This window comes from Bombina bombina, chromosome 7, assembly GCF_027579735.1.
Source record: "Bombina bombina isolate aBomBom1 chromosome 7, aBomBom1.pri, whole genome shotgun sequence".
Taxonomy (NCBI): Eukaryota; Metazoa; Chordata; class Amphibia; order Anura; family Bombinatoridae; genus Bombina; species Bombina bombina.
Genome location: NC_069505.1, coordinates 201,723,592 through 201,742,492, shown reverse-complemented (window position 1 = coordinate 201,742,492; position 18,901 = coordinate 201,723,592). Strand labels below are relative to the sequence as shown.

The following is an 18,901-nucleotide window of genomic DNA, read 5'->3' as shown; positions in this document are numbered from 1 at the left end:
AATCTTCATCCATCCGGAGCGGAGAGGAGCCATCTTCAAAGGATCCGACGCGGAGCCATCCTCTTCTACCGACGGACTAACGACGAATGAAGGTTCCTTTAAGGGACGTCATCCAAGATGGCGTTCCTTCAATTCCAATTGGCTGATAGAATCGGAATTATGGTAGAAAAAATCTGATTGGCTGATACAATCAGCCAATCAGATTGAAGTTCAATCTGATTGGCTGATCCAATCAGCCAATCATATTGAACTCACATTCTATTGGCTGATCGGAACAGCCAATAGAATGCGAGTTCAATACGATTGGCTGATTGGATCAGCCAATCGGATTGAACTTCAATCTGATTGGCTGATTGCATCAGCCAATCAGATTTTTTTCTACCTTAATTCCGACAGGCTTATAGAGTGCAAAATATCAAATTTAAAAAAAGCATACTTAGCAATAGGTACTACTAGAGGAAACCAAACCAGTAGGAAGCCAAAGCCAGTGCTGAAACATAACAGCAGAGGATCTGGAATAAGAGTATAGCAATGAACCAACAGAAGGAGGCAAAGGGCAAGTCCCTGTGAGATCCGTGGAAATGCTTGTGACTAAATCCCAATATGTGGAATATATGCCACTACCTATACTCCACATATATTCCTCATAAAATCACTGTACTCTGAGAGGAAATGGGCCTCTACTCAGTCTGAAAACCCCTCTCCCTGAAGAACAAATGTGCATCTTCATTCTTCAACCTTCTCCAGCGGAGGCAAAGACAAGACTGAGGTGACAGTGAAGTAGTAGGGGTTTAGTAATCTTTGCCTCCTCCGAGTGGCAGGGAAGAGTAATTCCCAGGAGTAATGGATTGTATTAAATAAATAATAATTGAATAATAATAATTAATTGAAACCCCAGACCTATGTGCTCAAGCTATTGTGATAACATAAAACATACTAGAAAAAGTCCTAAGTGTGTCCCACATACTAATCCTATTGGTTAAGTAATAAACCAATAAGTGGATGAGCAGGTAGCATGGCTGGATGACATTTATAGGGAATAGAGAGAAACAGGAGGTAGAACACAACAGAGTTCTGAAGCAGAGGTTATCATGCAAAATGCAGTACAACTGGGTGCTCTGTATATTTGTGCATAGCAACTTTTACAATGCAAAAACTTTAAAAGAATGTTAGAGATGCATGTATGCAATACAATTACAGTGTCCATGGCCTATTATATGCCTTTCCAAAGAAACAGATATGATTGTGAGTACTGTAGATCTTTTTACACCCTTCTCACTGCCTCTTTACTGATTCTAACAAAACATTATGATATATAGGACAAAGGATATCTTTATAACAAGTTAACAAAGACGATACAAGGTTTTTTTGATTAAATGCTATATTAAGCTAAGTAATAATAAATAACTCAAGTGCATTAGAGGGGTTTAATTCATGCTCTGTGATAGTATAAATGGTAAAGACGTCTGCCCTTCTCAGGATAATTCTATTTATTTATTTGTTGTCCCTGGAGATGTGTCTTATCCTGAGGCTGATGCATTCAAAACAGTCATGTACTGGTTGTGTAAATGGATCCCGCACCTTTGTGTCTGTACTTTCTCATCCAAACAGACGATTGGCTGGCTTTATCTTCTGTCCTCAGGTAAAAGTCATATCAGACTGGATTTCTACTGTAGACAAAGAATACCATCCCAAATCACAACAACACAATGGACAGCAGGATATGTGTAACTTTCATATACTATCTTCTGAGAACTTCCAGATTATTTTCTTTACAGGTGAGAGCTCTGTAACGATCAAAAACAGATTCTAAACCTACTGTTTAGAATATTATAAGCTTTATAAGACTATACAGCACATATTCTATAGGACAGAACCTTTTAATACCAGGGTTTTAATTTATCCAATGACTGCATTCTCCATATGCAGATTTTATTGGACTAATTAAAACCTTGTACCAACTAGATACTGTAATTTTGCAGAGAATCACTGTTTATAATTAGCTGTTAGAAGGGTCATATGCAACTTGCAAAATATAGACAAAAATAATGAATTCTGAATTCTGAAATTTTGTAGAAACTTTAATTTTAGATAATACAAATATATTGGACCAGCTTGTTTCTATGATGATTATAATCAATAGTTCATTTGGAATTAATGCAATAAGACACTGACAAAAGCAAACACAGAGCAGAGTACGGTACATGGTAAAGTTGTTCTCTTGCCTTGTTTTTGTGATGACTGGAGTGTGTGAGGCTGGTAAAACTGGACTATTGCATTGAAATAGTGAGGGGACTATAGTAGTTTTAATGTTTGTGTAATGTTAAATTCATTGGTCTTTATTTCAGTGAATATGACCATTTAATAATGTCAGTCAATGCAATGATAACCTATTAATCTAATGCTAATCAAATATATGCAATACCTTATGTTAAGACACTGCCATCCAACTCTACCATTATATTCAGTCACAAAGCATGTTCTAGCTGTTTCTCAAACTTTCTTTGACTTTTTAAATTGTACATGGACCTATAGAAATCACATTTTTGTCAGTTTTAATTGATATTTTATTAGTTACTTGCATAGTTCTTTGTCAGTGTAAATGCTCATCTGCATTTTGAATTCAGATGTTAGCAAACTGTATATGTTTGTGTGTGGGGACGCATATTTGTGTGTGTGTGTCTGTATGTGTGTGTGTATGTATGGGGATGCATATGTGTATGTGTATGTGTGGGGATGCCTATGTGTGTGGGTGTGTGTATGTGTGGGGACACATATGCGTGTGTGTGTGTGTGTGTGTATGTCTGTATATGTGTGTGTATGTGGATATGTGTGCATGTGTGGGGATGCATTTGTATGTGTGTGTGTATGTGTGGGGATGCATATGTGTGGGTGTGTGTATGTGTGGGGACGCATTTGTGTGTGTATGTGTGGGGACGCATACGTGTGGGTGTGTGTATGTGTGGGGATGCATTTGTGTGTATGTGTGTGTGTATGTGTGGGGACGCATATGTGTGGGTGTGTGTGGATGCATTTGTGTGTATGTGTGTGTGTGTATGTGTGGGGACGCATACGTGTGGGTGTGTGTATGTGTGTGTGTGTATGTGTGGGGACGCATACGTGTGGGTGTGTGTATGTGTGGGGATGCATTTGTGTGTATGTGTGTGTGTATGTGTGGGGACGCATACGTGTGGGTGTGTGTATGTGTGGGGATGCATTTGTGTGTATGTGTGTGTGTATGTGTGGGGACGCATACGTGTGGGTGGGTGTATGTGTGGGGATGCATGTGTGTGTATGTGTGTGTGTATGTGTGGGGACGCATATGTGTGGGTGTGTGTGGATGCATTTGTGTGTATGTGTGTGTGTGTATGTGTGGGGACGCATATGTGTGTGTGTGTATGTGTGTGTGTGTATGTGTGTGTGTGTATGTGTGTGTGTGTATGTGTGTGTGTGTATGTGTGTGTGTGTATGTGTGGGGACGCATACGTGTGGGTGTGTGTATGTGTGGGGATGCATTTGTGTGTATGTGTGTGTGTGTATGTGTGGGGACGCATATGTGTGGGTGTGTGTGGATGCATTTGTGTGTGTATGTGTGTGTGTATGTGTGGGGACGCATATGTGTGTGTGTGTATGTGTGTGTGTGTATGTGTGTGTGTGTATGTGTGTGTGTGTATGTGTGGGGACGCATATGTGTGGGTGTGTGTGTATGTGTGTGTGTGTATGTGTGTGTGTGTATGTGTGGGGACGCATATGTGTGGGTGTGTGTGTATGTGTGTGTGTGTATGTGTGTGTGTGTATGTGTGGGGACGCATATGTGTGTGTGTACATGTGCCCTCAACTTCCTCTTCTTCAGCCTCTCCCTGACCATTACCTTTTTATCTCTCTCTTCTTTTTCTCTCTATATTACACCATATAAAAAAAAAACTTGATGTTTGCTCTGAAGTAGAATCTAAACTAATTATTAAACTGTTTATTTATATTTTTGCAGGCATCTGCTACAACTATTAGCCTGACAGGTTAGTATTTAATTCCATAAATATATGTTTATTGAGTTAACTAATGTCTCACACTCACATTTCCCTTAAACATTTACAGTAAATGAAAGTAAACCACAATGAGACATTTTAATGAATGAGTTATTTGGCTCCCAGTGAAGGGATATGAAACATTTTGCAATTGTAATGCTTTTCTGTAGAATTGCAACTCATTAGCACACAATACAAGGGTAAAAATGTCTGAATACGTTAACACCTTGAGGTCTATTTATTAATGTGCGAGCGGACATGATACGATGTATCGTATCGTGTCCGCTGCCCAACGATAAATGCCGACAGCATACGCTATCGGCATTTATCATTGCACCAGCAGTTCTTGTGAACTGCTGGTGCAATACCACCCCCTGCAGATTCATGGCCAATTGGCCGCTAGCAGGGGGTGTCAATCAATACGATCTTATCCGCTTGGGTTGATTTCTGTCTGCCGCCTCAGAGCAGGCAGACAGGTTATGGAACAGTGGTCTTTAGACCGCTGCTTCATAACTTCTGTTTCTGGAGAGCCGGAAACATGGGGCATCAAGCACCGTACGGAGCTTGATAAATCGAACCACAAGTCTACATATCTTATCTCTTCTGCTGAGTTCAGTTAGGGACAGATATGAGCTAATACACTGACCAAACAATTACTGTGAATAATGTAACAGGGTAAGGGTTGTGCAGTATGAAGTATGTAATTCCAATGGGAAGGGAGAAATTAACTATTTGCAGAGTTGAATTACAGGAAAATAAAGCAACAGAAAGAGCTACGATTTTTAAGCAGCGGATACTGCTTCGGAAGCCCATCGTTTCAGGCTCGACTGAAACAGAAGTTAAGAAGCATCACCTTTTAAGTGGCGAATTGAAATAATGCCGATCCAATATAATCAGGGTGATTGACAGCCCCTGCTAGCGGTCGATTGGCTGCCAGTGAGCAGGGGGCGGAATTGCACAAACATTTCACTAAAAAAGCTTGTGCAATGATAAATGCGGACAGCGTATGCTGCCTACATTTAGTGATGTCAAGCATGTCCGCTTGACAAATGATAAATCAACCCCAAAGAATGAAAATATATTGAAATGCTTTTTTTTTTTTACTATGTATAAAAAAACATTTTATGTTACAATCTGAAAGTGTTTCATATTCCTTTAATTACATGAGGGAGTATAGGGAAATAGCCCCAAAAAATGGGTGAATAAAGAAACACAAATAGTCAAACGTAAAAGACCTACAAAATATTTATAAATTCATAGGCCTCTAGTTATGAAGCTCCGTATTTACCTGCATTCGCCGGCCCAATACGCTTACCTAAGCTCGCCTAACATCACCGCCGCAGACCTGAATACGTTCGCCAAAGTTATCAAGGAAGCTGTCAAGAAGCCGCGCACCAAGTACGGTGCGATAAGCAGCGGACTGTTGTTAACTGACAGTCATCAATCTCGCTGCTCATCAGCTTCTTCACAGCTTTCTTGCTACCCTGCCACTAAGCACCCACACTATACTATACTGTTTTACCCCCTAAACCACCGCTCACGGACCCCGCCGCAACTAAATAAACTTATCAACCCCTAAACTGCCGCTCCTGGACCCATCCGCAACTATAATAAATATATTAACACCTAAACTGCCGCTCCCGGACCCCGCCGCCACTATAATAAATATTTGAAAACCCTAAACCGCCGCTCCTGGACCCCACTGCCACCTACATTATACCTATTAAGCACTAATCTGCCGCCCCCTATACCGCCGCCACCTACATAAAGTTATTAACCCTTATCCTGCTGATCCCAGACCCCGCCGCAAATAAAAAAAATGTTTAACCCCTAAACCGCCACACCCGGAGCCCTCCGCCACCTACATTACATTTATTAACCCCTATCCTGCCCCCCCCTACACCGCCCCCACCTACATTACATTGATTAACCCATAATCTACTCCCCCTACACCGCCGCCACTATATTAAATGAATTAACCCCTAAACCTGAGTCTAACCCTAACCCTAACACCCCCCTAACTTAAATATTATTTCAATTAATCTAAATAAATATTCCTATAATTAAATAAATTATTCCTATTTAAAACTAAATACTTACCTGTAAAATAAACCCTAAGATAGCTACAATATAATTAATAATTACAATTTAGCTATTTTAGGGTTTATTTTTATTTTACAGGCAACTTTGTATTTATTTTAACTAGGTACAATAGCTATTAAATAGTTATTAACTATTTAATAGCTACCTAGCTAAAATAACAACAAAATTACCTGTAAAATAAATCCTAACCTAAGTTACAATTACACCTAACACTACACTATCATTAAATAAATTAAATTAATTAACTACAATTACCTAACATTAAATAAAATTAACTAAAAATAACTAAAGTACAAAAAATAAAAAAATCTAAATTACAGAAAATAAAAAAAATTACAAGAATTTTAAACTAATTACACCTAATCTAAGCCCCCTAATAAAATAAAAAAGCCCCCCAAAATAATAAAATTCCCTACCCTAAACTAAATTACAAATAGCACTTAAAAGGGCCTTTTGCGGGGAATTGCCCCAAAGTAATCAGCTCTTTTACCAGCCCTTAAAAGGGCTTTTTGCGGGGCATTGTCCCAAAGTAATCAGCTCTTTTACCTGTAAAAAAAATAAATATGATACCCCCCAACATTACAACCCACCACCCACACACCCCTACTCTAAAACCCACCTGATCCCCCCTTAAAAAAACCTAACACTACCCCCTTGAAGATCACCCTACCTTGAGCCATCTTCACCCAGCCAGGCACAAGCGGTCATCCGATCCGTCCAGAAGTCTTCATCGAATCTGGGCAGAAGAGGTCCTCCAAGCGGCAGATGTCTTCATCCAAGCGGCATCTTCTATCTTCAATCAACCGGAGCGGAGCCATCTTGAATCCAGTCGACCCGGAGCCATCCTCTTCTTCCGATGTCCTAACACTGAATGAAGGTTCCTTTAAATGATGTCATCCAAGATGGCGTCCCTCGAATTCTGATTGGCTGATAGGATTCTATCAGCCAATCGGAATTAAGGTAGGAAAAATCCGATTGGCTGATGTAATCAGCCAATCGTATTGAAGTTCAATCCAATTGGCTGATTGGATTACATCAGCCAATCGGATTTTTCCTACCTTAATTCCGATTGGCTGATAGAATCCTATCAGCCAATCGGAATTTGAGGGATGCCATCTTGGATGACGTCATTTAAAGGAACCTTCATTCAGTGTTAGGACATCAGAAGAAGAGGATGGCTCCGCGTCGGCTGGATTCAAGATGGCTCCGCTCCGGTTGATTGAAGATAGAAGATGCCGCTTGGATGAAGACATCTGCCACTTGGAGGACCTCTTCTGCCCGGATTCGATGAAGACTTCTGGACAGATCGGATGACCGCTTGTGCCCGGCTGGGTGAAGTCGGCTCAAGTTAGGGTGATCTTCAAGGGGGTACTGTTAGGTTTTTTTAAGGGGGATTGGGTGGGTTTTAGAGTAGGGGTGTGTGGGTGGTGGGTTTTAATATTGGGGGGGTTGTATTTCTTTTTTTTACAGGTAAAAGAGCTGATTACTTTGGGGCATGATCGAAAAATTTGTTTCGGTTCGGATCGATTTGGAGTTTTTAGAATTTTGTTTCGGATCGATTTGAATTCGGAAAACTTTGAATTAATTTGTTTCGGATTCGTTTCGGATTCATTCGGATTCAAAAAAATGTGTCTGAATTCGGTTCGGTTCGGAAATTCGGTATGTGTGCTGTGTATTAGACTAGTAATATGTACTGTATATTAGGTGTAACCCATAGCAGAGTGATATAACCTAATATACTGTACAATACTAGTGTAATCCATGGCCATCCGAATTTACCAAATAAATCCGAACTAATTTGGATTTATTAGGTAAATTCGGCAGTATTTTAATTCGGAAATTCGGATCGATCCGAATCTCTGAATTTGCCGAATTTTCCGAATTTCCAAATCGATCCGAACCGAATTGCACATGTCTATAATTTAGTTTAGGGTAGGGAATTTTATTATTTTGGGGGGCTTTTTTATTTTATTAGGGGGCTTAGATTAGGTGTAATTAGTTTAAAATTCTTGTAATTTTTTTATTTTCTGTAATTTAGAGTTTGGTTTTTGTTGTACTTAATTGTATTTAATGTTAAGTAATTGTAGTTAATTAATTTAATTTAGTTAATGATAGTGTAGGTGTAATTGTAATTTAGGTTAGGATTTATTTTACAGGTCATTTTGTATTTATTTTAGCTGGGTAGCTATTAAATAGTTAATAACTATTTAATAGCTATTGTACCTAGTTAAAATAAATACAAAGTTGCTTGTAAAATAAAAATAAACCCTAAAATAGCTATAATGTAATTATTAATTATATTGTAGCTATCTTATGGTTTATTTTACAGGTAAGTATTTAGTTTTAAATAGGAATAATTTATTTAATTATAGGAATATTTATTTAGATTAATTTAAATAATATTTAAGTTAGGGGGGTGTTAGGGTTAGGGTTAGACTTAGGTTTAGGAGTTAATTCATTTAATATAGTGGCGGCGGTGTAGGGGGGGTAGATTAGGGGTTAATCAATGTAATGTAGGTGGCGGCGGTGTGGGGGGGCAGGATAGGGGTTAATAAATGTAATGTAGGTGGCGGAGGGCTCCGGGTGCGGCGGTTTAGGGGTTAAACAATTAATTTATTTTCGGCGGGGTCCAGGATCGGCAGGATAGGGGTTAATAACTTTATGTAGGTGGCGGTGGTATAGGGGGTGGCAGATTAGGGGTTAATAGGTATAATGTAGGTGGCGGAGGGGTCCGGGAGCGGCGGTTTAGGGGTTCATATATTTATTATAGTGGCGGCAGGGTCCGGGAGCGGCGGTTTAGGGATTAATAAGTATAAAGTAGGCGGCGGCAGTGTAGGGGGGACAGATTAGGGGTGTTTAGACTCGGGGTACATGTTAGGGTGTTACGTGCAGACACTTCCCATAGGAATCAATGGGATATCGGGCAGCAGCGAACATTAGCTCTCGCTGCTGTCAGACTCCCATTGATTCCTATGGGATCCGCTGCCTCCACGGCGGCGAATTAAAAACCAGGTACGCTGGCCCGGAATAGTGGTGAGCGTATCTGCTAGTTCTTTGATAACTAGCAAAAGTAGTCAGATTGTGCCGAACTTGCGTTCGGAACATCTGTAGTGACGTAACCATTGATCTGTGTCAGACTGAGTCTGGCGGATCGTATGTTACATCACTATATTCTACTTTTGCCAGGCTGTAGGGCTTGATAACTACAGCGAATCAGCCTCGCCACAAATACGCTGCGGAATTCCAGCGTATTTGCATTTGACGGCTTGATAACTAGAGGCCAGTAAGTTGATATAAGTCCAATTTCCCTAGCTTAGTTTACATACTCACATGCAGTGGTATATTTTGGCTTTTGGCTGCCCTAGGTACAGATGAATTTGCTGTCCACTCCCTTCTATATCACCCAGAGGATCATCTTGACATTGCTGGTATCCTTTCAATTGAGAGATTACAGCCTACTACATTGCACATATACAAAAAAGCAACAAAAATGGAAGATCCAGGAAGACTGAGAAAATATGTTTTTATGTAAGACCTAACCCTGATTGCTGCAGTTTCTAAAAAACATTCACCTAGATTACGAGTTTTGAGCACTATAGGGAAAGTAAAGAACGCCACAACAGTGTCGTTATTTAATTCCCTATAGTGCTGCTATTACAAGTTTAAAAAAATACAGCTTGTGCGGGCGATATGGAGATTTTAAGCTCCATACCGTTCCCAAAACAAGCAATGTGTTTGACATGCTCATGCACCCTTTCCCCATAGACATCAATGGGGAGAGCCGGCAAAGTCTATCACCTGAGATCGTGGAAACGAAAGCTCCATAACGCAGGCCCATTGATGTCTATGGGGAAGATAAAATACAGTTTAAACCTAACACCCTAACATAAATCCTAAGTCTAAACGCTCCTAATCTGCTGCCCCCGACATCGCCAACGCCTGCCTACATCTGCCGCTCTTGATATCGCCGCCTAATAAATAAAGCTATTAACCCCGAAACCTCTGGCCTCCCACATCACTACCACTAAATAAAACTATTAACCCCTAAACCACCAGCCCCCCACATCGCAACAACATAAATTAAACTATTAACTCCTAACCCTAACGTAACCCTAACACCCCCTAACTTTAACATAATTAAATAGATCTAAATTAAACTTACAATTATTAACTAAATAATACCTATTAACCTCTAAACCGCCAGCCCCCCACATCGCAACATTCTAAATTAAACTATTAACCCCTAAACCTAACCCTAACATAACCCTAAACCTAACCCTAACCCTAACACCCCCTAACTTTAACATAATGAAATTAGATCTAAATTAAAGTTACTATTATTAACTAAATACTACCTATTTAAAACTAAATACATACTTACCTGTAAAATAAAACCTAAGCTAGCTTTCAATATAACTAATATTTACATTGTAGCTAGCTTAGGTTTTATTTTTATTTCACAGGTAAGTTTGTATTTATTTTACCTAGGTAGACTAGTTAGCAAATAGTTATTAACTATTTAATAACTACCTAGTTAAAAAAAATACAAACCTACCTGTGAAATAAAACCAAAGCTACCTTACACTAAAACCTAACATTATAAAAAATTAAAAACACTAAAATCACAAAAATTAACCCCTTAACGACCAAGGACGTGCAGGGTACGTCCTCAAAAAAGGTCAGTTAACGACCAAGGAAGTACCCTGCATGTCCTCAGTATGGAAAGCAGCTGGAAGCGATCCTGCTTGCTTCCAGCTGCTTTCTGGTTATTGCAGTGATGCCTCGATATCGAGGCATCCTGCAATAACCATTTTTAGCCATCCGGTGCAGAGAGAGCCACACTGCAGCGAGAAGTCTTCATCCAGGCGGCCTCTTCAATCTTCATCCAGGCGGCATCTTCTATCTTGATCCCGGAATAATTCGAATTAGCCAATAGAATGAAAAGCTGCTTAAATCCTATTGGCTGATTTGAATAACCAATATAATTTTAGCAGCCCTAATTCCTAATAGCTGATTCAAAATTTTCAGCCAATAGGAATGCAAGGGATGCCATCTTGAATCGTGTCCCTTGCATTGAAGATTCAGTGTATGGCGGCGACCGTATGAAGAGGATGCTCCGCACCAGATGTCTTCAGGATGGACCAGCTCCACTCTGGCTGGATGAAGATCGAAGAGGTCACCTGGATGAAGACTTCTTGCCGCCTGGATGAGGACTTCGCTGGCTGGATGAAGATAGAAGAGGCTGCCTCGATGAAGACTTCTTGCTGCTTGGATGATGACTTTGCCAGCTGGATGAAGATTGAAGAGGCTGTCTGGATGAAGACTTCTTGCTGCATGGATGATGACTTTGCCGGCTGGATGAAGATCCTTCAAGCAGGACTTCAACAACTATAAGTGGATTTTTTACAGTTTTTGAAGTCCCGCTTGAACGATCTTCAGCCCAGCAAAGTCTTCATCCAGACGGCCTCTTCAATCTTCATCCCAGCGGCGACGTCCTGATCCGGGCTAAAAGGTGTGCGGTACACCTATGCCGACAACACTTGTAATAGCAGTGGTGCTGTTTTAATGCTGAAAATGCCATATTTTCAGCGTTACAAGCCGCAACACAAAACGTGTAATTTAGGTGAGTGTATTTTAATAAAATGAAAATCCCTGAGAATAAAATGCGCTTACTTAAAAGTGAACTAATATGTGCGCATCATTAAAACCCATATGAGAGTCCTTGGCTTAAGTGCATATCTGTAACGTGTTGGTACCGTATCCGTCATTTCTCTCTGGGTGGTTCAGTCCACCTCAGAGTTCCTTTTACAGCCTTTTGCAGCCTTTTGAGGAGATCTCAAAAGGAACTCTGATGTGGACCGACCTCGACTGGCCTCAAAAAAATATTCTATCAGATACCATATTTGCAATGGCTTTGTAGGCTTTTTAAAATGTTGTTAATTCTCAGGGGACTTTAAAAAAGCTGGACATTTAACTGTTCAGATTTTTAATACATTTTACTATACAGCCTTTTAAATTACTGGACAGTCCAGTTGAATACTGAACACCTAGTTATCCTAGGAGTAAATAAAAATATTGAAGATATTAAAGGACAGTATGAGGAAAAAAGAAAGGCATAATGATAGCAGACAAAATGGAGAGACTTATAGAGAGTCAAGTTTAACGTTATAAAGTATTTCCTGTCTAGTTTGGTTGCTTCACAATAGATTAATCTATGCAATCAGTTAGCTCATTTTTAGACATTATACACTCCTGATACTCCACTTAACAGCCAAGACATTATGCATCTCCAGTAAAATAATTTTCTCAACCTTGGTAACCATCTTTGACTACTTTTGTTGCTAGATAAACATTTAAGTAAACAATATCAGTCTAGACAATTTAAGCTACAATGTATTGATCATCAAATATCAGGTTTTTGTCAGATGTAGAACTAGGATCTTCCATAGTGTGTCCTTATTTATATTTATCAACATAATTCAGAAAACCTTTTATGGAAACATTTGTAGTTTTATTCTTTCTAAGAAGTAGCTGAATAGTCATTAAGTGATGGGTATAATCTGTAAACCATACATTAATATATTGACTGTAATAGGTATATGCTGTACTTTATATACCCTCTGCTTATTAATAAAAAGACAGATATAAATGCATTACCAGTCAAATACAGAATTTACTATACTGGGTGCATCTAAACATGGAAGAGACACGAGGACATTGGTCATAGAGCTGTTTTTTGAGTGTCTGCCTTTCTCCCTACAGAAGCTAGTGAGATACCAGAGGAGGAAGATGTCTACAGCATAATCACTAAACAAAACAAAGGTAACAAGAGCTGTAATGTACTAAGATATATATCAATGGTGTAAACTACATTAAAGGGACATGAAACTCAACATTTTTCTTTTATGATTCAGATTGACCGCGAATGTGCAGGGGACGGCATTGCACAAGCATTTCACAAGAAATGCTTGTGCAATGATAAATGCCGACAGAGTATGCTGTCGGTATTTAGTGATGTCGGCCGGCATATGATAAATTTACCCCATGATGTGTGCTTGTATTGACAGAACATGCTTGCATGTGGTGACATCTCTGCATTAAAAAAAAAGGATAAAGAAAAATAACCTTGTATTTCAACACTGTATGTAGGAGCTGCTGCCAAATAATCCAGGAGCTATCAGAAAAAAAAAGTTTTGAAATTGTATTTGTAGGAACACATATTGCATTTTCTGGGGTAACAAGCTGCCTTCTAAATTGCATTGGAATTGTTTTCCCCAAAGCTTTATGTTGTCTAACTAGAAAATCTTAAAACTCTACACCACGAAACAGCCCTAATCCCCCACGTTCAACATTTCCTGATGTACCTGTGACAGATCTAATCAAAGCTTGTTTAGTAACCGAGACCTTTATGCCTAAATACATTTCATTATATGTAGGGTGACCATATTGCCACTTTAAAAAGGGACACATATGAAATATACATATGTCAGGGTTCTTATAATGGAACATTATTCAAAACATTTCTTTAAAAAGCGTTGATTTTTAAAGCGGAAATAGGATCACCCTAATTATATGACCTATAAGATTGTGCATTACTCATGTCTCACTCAATTAGGCATAAAATCAATTGCCACACTTTTATATAACGCACCTGTCCCAGTGCACATCGTTATAATTGTTTGTTTTACTTTAAAAAAATACACACTTTATTAAAACAACTGTTTTTCAAAAACAAGAAAAAACGCTGTAAAACATTTTGTAAAGCCCTCTTTTAAAGTACTTTAGAAGTCAAAATGAAAAAGAAGTCAAATTATGAGTTTTGCACTATACCGGGTATGTAAGGAACGCAATAAAATGAGCGGTCCCACACTTTCCATAGCGCTGCCATTACGAGTTACTGAAAAACCTCCTTGTGCTGTGCGGTATGGAGCGATAAGCTCCATACCGCACAAAAGCCAAGGGCTGAGTTTACGTGCTCGTGCACGCTTCCCCCATAGACAATTGTCCAATGAAAGAAAAGATACACCATAAAGAGCACTCACTTAGGTACTATATTAGAGTGAAGGAAACAAAAACCATAAAGCTTATAAGAACATTATACTAAATATATGTGGAACATATTTCACACATATAATACAAGTAACGTTATACACGGAGTAAAGTCGCCTTAAGGCGTGCATAACGTTACTTATGTTCTTATAAGCTTTATGGTATTTTGGGGACTGGGTTATAGGATATAAGTACCGTACTGGGGATTATATCCCTTTACTTTACTACATACTAGTACACTAATATAGACATTTGCTATAAGCTAACTGGTTCTAGCCAGCTGTGTGAAAAACGTTCCACAGTGACTGAGTTTCATTTGTATGTGATTAACGCTACTATGATGACATATTAACTTAGTGGTACTATATCACCTGATCCTGTGGGACTATAGTCCTATTTCTACATCAGCTTTATATACAGTATTTTTATGACCTCTCCTTTCATAGTTATATATAGTTAGGGTGTTTTTCACCTTCTATACTGTTACCCTACCAGACTTCACGTTATACACTGTATATATATTGTAGTATTGAGGGGCATTCTCTTCCCCCTCCCCTCTTTTATTTATTTATTTATCTAATAAAGGTTATATTTTATTCTTCCTACTGTATGTCATTGTTTCCTTCACTCTAATATAGTACCTAAGTGAGTGCTCTTTATGGTGTATCTTTTCTTTCATTGGACAATTATCTTTAACTTATTACACTGAGCACCCTCCCCATTTTCTACTTTGGGGATTATACTCGAAATACAAACATATATTTCACACACAGATTTTCTCTCTTCCCTCATAGACATCAATGGGGAGAAAGTATTAGAAAAAAACTAACACCTGCGATCGCAGAATTGACTAATCACTGTTATGCAACCCCATTGATGTTTATTGGGGGAGGAGTTCCATTTAAATCTAACACCCTAACATAAACCCCTAGTCTAAACACCCCTAGTCCCCCGCCCCGACATCACCGACACTAATAAAAGTTATTAACCCCTAATCCTCCCCCCAACACTAAATAAAATTATTAATCCTTAATCCGCTGCCCCCGACACCTAAATACATTTATTAACCCTTAATCCGTCGCCCCCAAAATCGGGACACTAATAAAGGTTATTAACCCCTTATCCGCCGCCCCCGACATTGCCAACACTAAATAAAATTATTAACCTCTAATCCACCCCCCCAACATCGCCCACATCTAAATAAAGTGATTAACCCCTAATCCGCTGCTCTCCGACATCACAGACACTAACTAAACCTATTAACACCTAAACCGCCGGCCCCCCACATCGCAACTAATAAACAAAACCAATTAACCCCTAAACTGCCGCCGCCCACATCGCAACTAAAATATTAAACCTATTAACCCCTAAACCACCGGCCCCCCACATCACAACTAAAATATTAAACCTATTAACCCCTAAACCACTGCCCCCCCACATCACAAAACACTAAATTAAACTATTAACCCCTAAACCTAACACCCCCCTAACTTTAAATTAAAAGTTACAATACAACAATCTTTAAATAAATAAAAACTTACCTGTAAAATAAAAAAAATAACTAACAATAAACTATAAATTAACCTAACATAACTAATAAAATAAACTACAAATTAAAAAAATCTAAATTACAAATTTAAAAAACCTAATACTGCGAAAAAAATAAAAAATCTAACATTCCAGAAAATAATAAACAATAAATTACGAAAAAAAAAACTCTTAAGATTACAAAAAACAATAAACGAAATGATCGAAAATAAAAACAATTACACCTAATCTAATAACCCTATAAAAATAAAAAGCCCCCCCAAATAAAAACACCCCCTAACCTACAATAAACTACCAATAGCCCTTAATAAGGTCTTTTGTAGGGCATTGCTCTAAGATAAACAGCTCTTTTACCTAGAAAAAAATACAAAATCCCCCCAACAGTAAAACCCCTCACCCAATCAACCCCCCAAAATAAAAAACCTAAGTCTAAATATAACCTTAGCTACCCAACCTAAGGGCATTCTGCACTTTTACAGTGCCCAAAAAACCCTAATCGAAAAAAAAGACACCCAAAATATTTTTTAAAAAACCTAAACACTAACCACATAAAATATACTCACGGTTCCTGAGGTCCTGACATCCATCTCCATGCAGGCGGCAAGAAGTCTTCATCCAGGGGGCGAGAAGTCTTCATCTAGGCGGCGACATCTTCATCCATCGATGGGGCATCTTCTATCTTCATCCTGGCGGCACGGAGCAAAGCTATACAGGACCGGTGATGACATCCTGAGCAGAGCGTCCTCTTCATATGATCACCGCCGTACACTGAAGTTGAATGCAAGGTTCCCATTTTAAAATGGTGAACCTTGCATTCCTATTGGATGATTTAATTTTTCAAATTCAAATCAGCCAATAGGATGAGAGCTACTGAAATCCTATTGGCTGTTCAAATCAGCCAATAGGATTACAGTAGCTCTCATCCTATTGGCTGTTCAAATCAGCCAATAGGATTTAAGTAGCTCTCATCCTATTGGCTGATTTGAATTTGATGAATCAAATCAGCCAATAGAAATGCAAGGTACGCTATTTTTAAACAGGTACCTTGCATTCAACTTCAATGTACGGCGGTGATCATATGAAGAGGACGCTCTGCGCAGGATGTCATCGCCGGTCCTGGATAGCTCCTCTCCGTGCCGCTGGGATGAAGATAGAAGACGCCCCAGCGATGGATGAAGATGCCGCCACCTGGATGAAGACTTCTTGCCGCCTGGATAGAGATGGATGTCTGGATTTTATAGGGTTAATGTTAGGTTTTTTTAAAAAAAACAAATTGGGTTAACAGTCCTTCAGAGAGAGCGAATGTGCATTGCAGAGCTCTGCATTTAGACAGCTCTTTTCTCTGCTGACAGGCGTCTTTCTTTGTGTGAGGGTGATTAATTTGTATACTGACTATGGCATGCAAGTTAGTCGTCAGAGTGTAAAGAGGAAATGGCCAATGTCACCAGCGCTCAGAAGAATTTTTAATTTTACTTTTACACTTTAGCTTTTAGTTAGACCATAAAAATGATTTTAAAGAACTTTGTGACACTATGGCCTCTATTTATCAAAGTCTGGCGGACCTGATCCGACAGTGCGGATCAGGTCCGCCAGACCTTGCTGAATACGGAGAGCAATTCAGCATTGCACCAGCAGCTCACAAGAGCTGCTGGTGCAACTCCGCCCCCTGCAGACTCGCGGCCAATCGGCTGCCAGCAGGGGGGTGTCAATCAACCCGATCGTACTCGATCGGGTTGAATTGCGGCGATATCTGTCTGCCTGCTCAGAGCAGGCGGACAGGTTATGGAGCAGCAGTCTTTAGACCGCTGCTTCATAACAGCTGTTTCTGGTGAGTCTGCAGGCTCGCCAGAAACACAGGGCCTCAAGCTCTATCCGGAGCTTGATAGATAGGCCCCTATCAGTGTGTGATTGTAATGCTATACATGCAGGCCAGGTGGATGGTGCAAGTGGAGAACGTGACCCCTAGTCTACACAAATATACACTTCAATATTTATGTTCTTTTTAAAAATCGGATGTAATACATAGGCTAACCTATAAAATGACCACACTATAAAAAGTTATTGAACTGCATTGGATACGGTGTCCCAGTTTTTTATTTGCAAAATCTAGTCACCGTATCCTTATCTGGTCTAATAATTTTATTTATTTTTTGCAATTGTCCTATCTTGAAAAGGTTATCATTAATGGATGATGACAGTCATGTATTTTAGTTACTTACTGGACAGATTTATCTACTTATTTGAAAATATTTTTTTATTTTTTGTAATTTGTCATAGCCTTGTAGAAGTAGAATTCTCTGGGAAAAGCATGAGACAGGCAAACAGACATAATCCTATAATATACAGTATATTTGTATGTGTGTGTGTGTGTGTATATATCTATATACAGCATATATAAACTATTTTTTTTATTAGTAAATAGGTTCCTTTACTATTCTGATCACATGCATCTAAATGGAAATGCCAACACCGCTCCACCCCGCACACACACACACATACACACACACACATACATACACACACATACATATATACATACACACACACACATACATACACACAAATACATACACACACACACATACATATACACACATACATATATACATACACACACATACATACACATACATACACACATATACATACATACACACACACACACACATACATACACACAAATACATACACACACACACATACATATACACACATACATATATACATACACACACATACATACACATACATACACACATATACATACATACACACATACACAGACATACATACACCACACAAATACATACACACACATGCACATACATATACACACACACATACACACAAATGCATACACACGCACATACATATATACATACACGCACATACATATATACATACACGCACATACATATATACATACACACACATACATATATACATACACACACATGCATATACACATATACATACATACACACACATACATACACACATATACATACATACACATACACACAAATACATACACACACACGTACATACATATACACACACACATACATACACACACAGACACACACACACATGATTTCTTGGAAATTGCAACCTCTGCTTCAATGGGAAACATTTTCCAACAATTGTAGCAAAAAGAAACTGCTGTTGTTAAGTGA

General features: G+C 38.9%; 1 protein-coding gene across 1 annotated transcript in view; it reads left to right on the top strand.

Annotated features, from left to right (window-relative positions):
* The first annotated feature begins 1,202 nt into the window (after window positions 1-1,202).
* The window catches only part of LOC128636299 (astacin-like metalloendopeptidase), a 107,641-nt gene continuing 89,942 nt past the window's right edge, over window positions 1,203-18,901 (top strand). Inside the window, exons 1-3 of the mRNA XM_053689330.1 lie at window positions 1,203-1,778; window positions 3,989-4,016; window positions 12,891-12,950. Coding sequence (XP_053545305.1) covers window positions 1,710-1,778; window positions 3,989-4,016; window positions 12,891-12,950 — 157 coding nt within the window. The 5' untranslated portion in view covers window positions 1,203-1,709. The remainder of the gene's footprint in view (window positions 1,779-3,988; window positions 4,017-12,890; window positions 12,951-18,901) is intronic.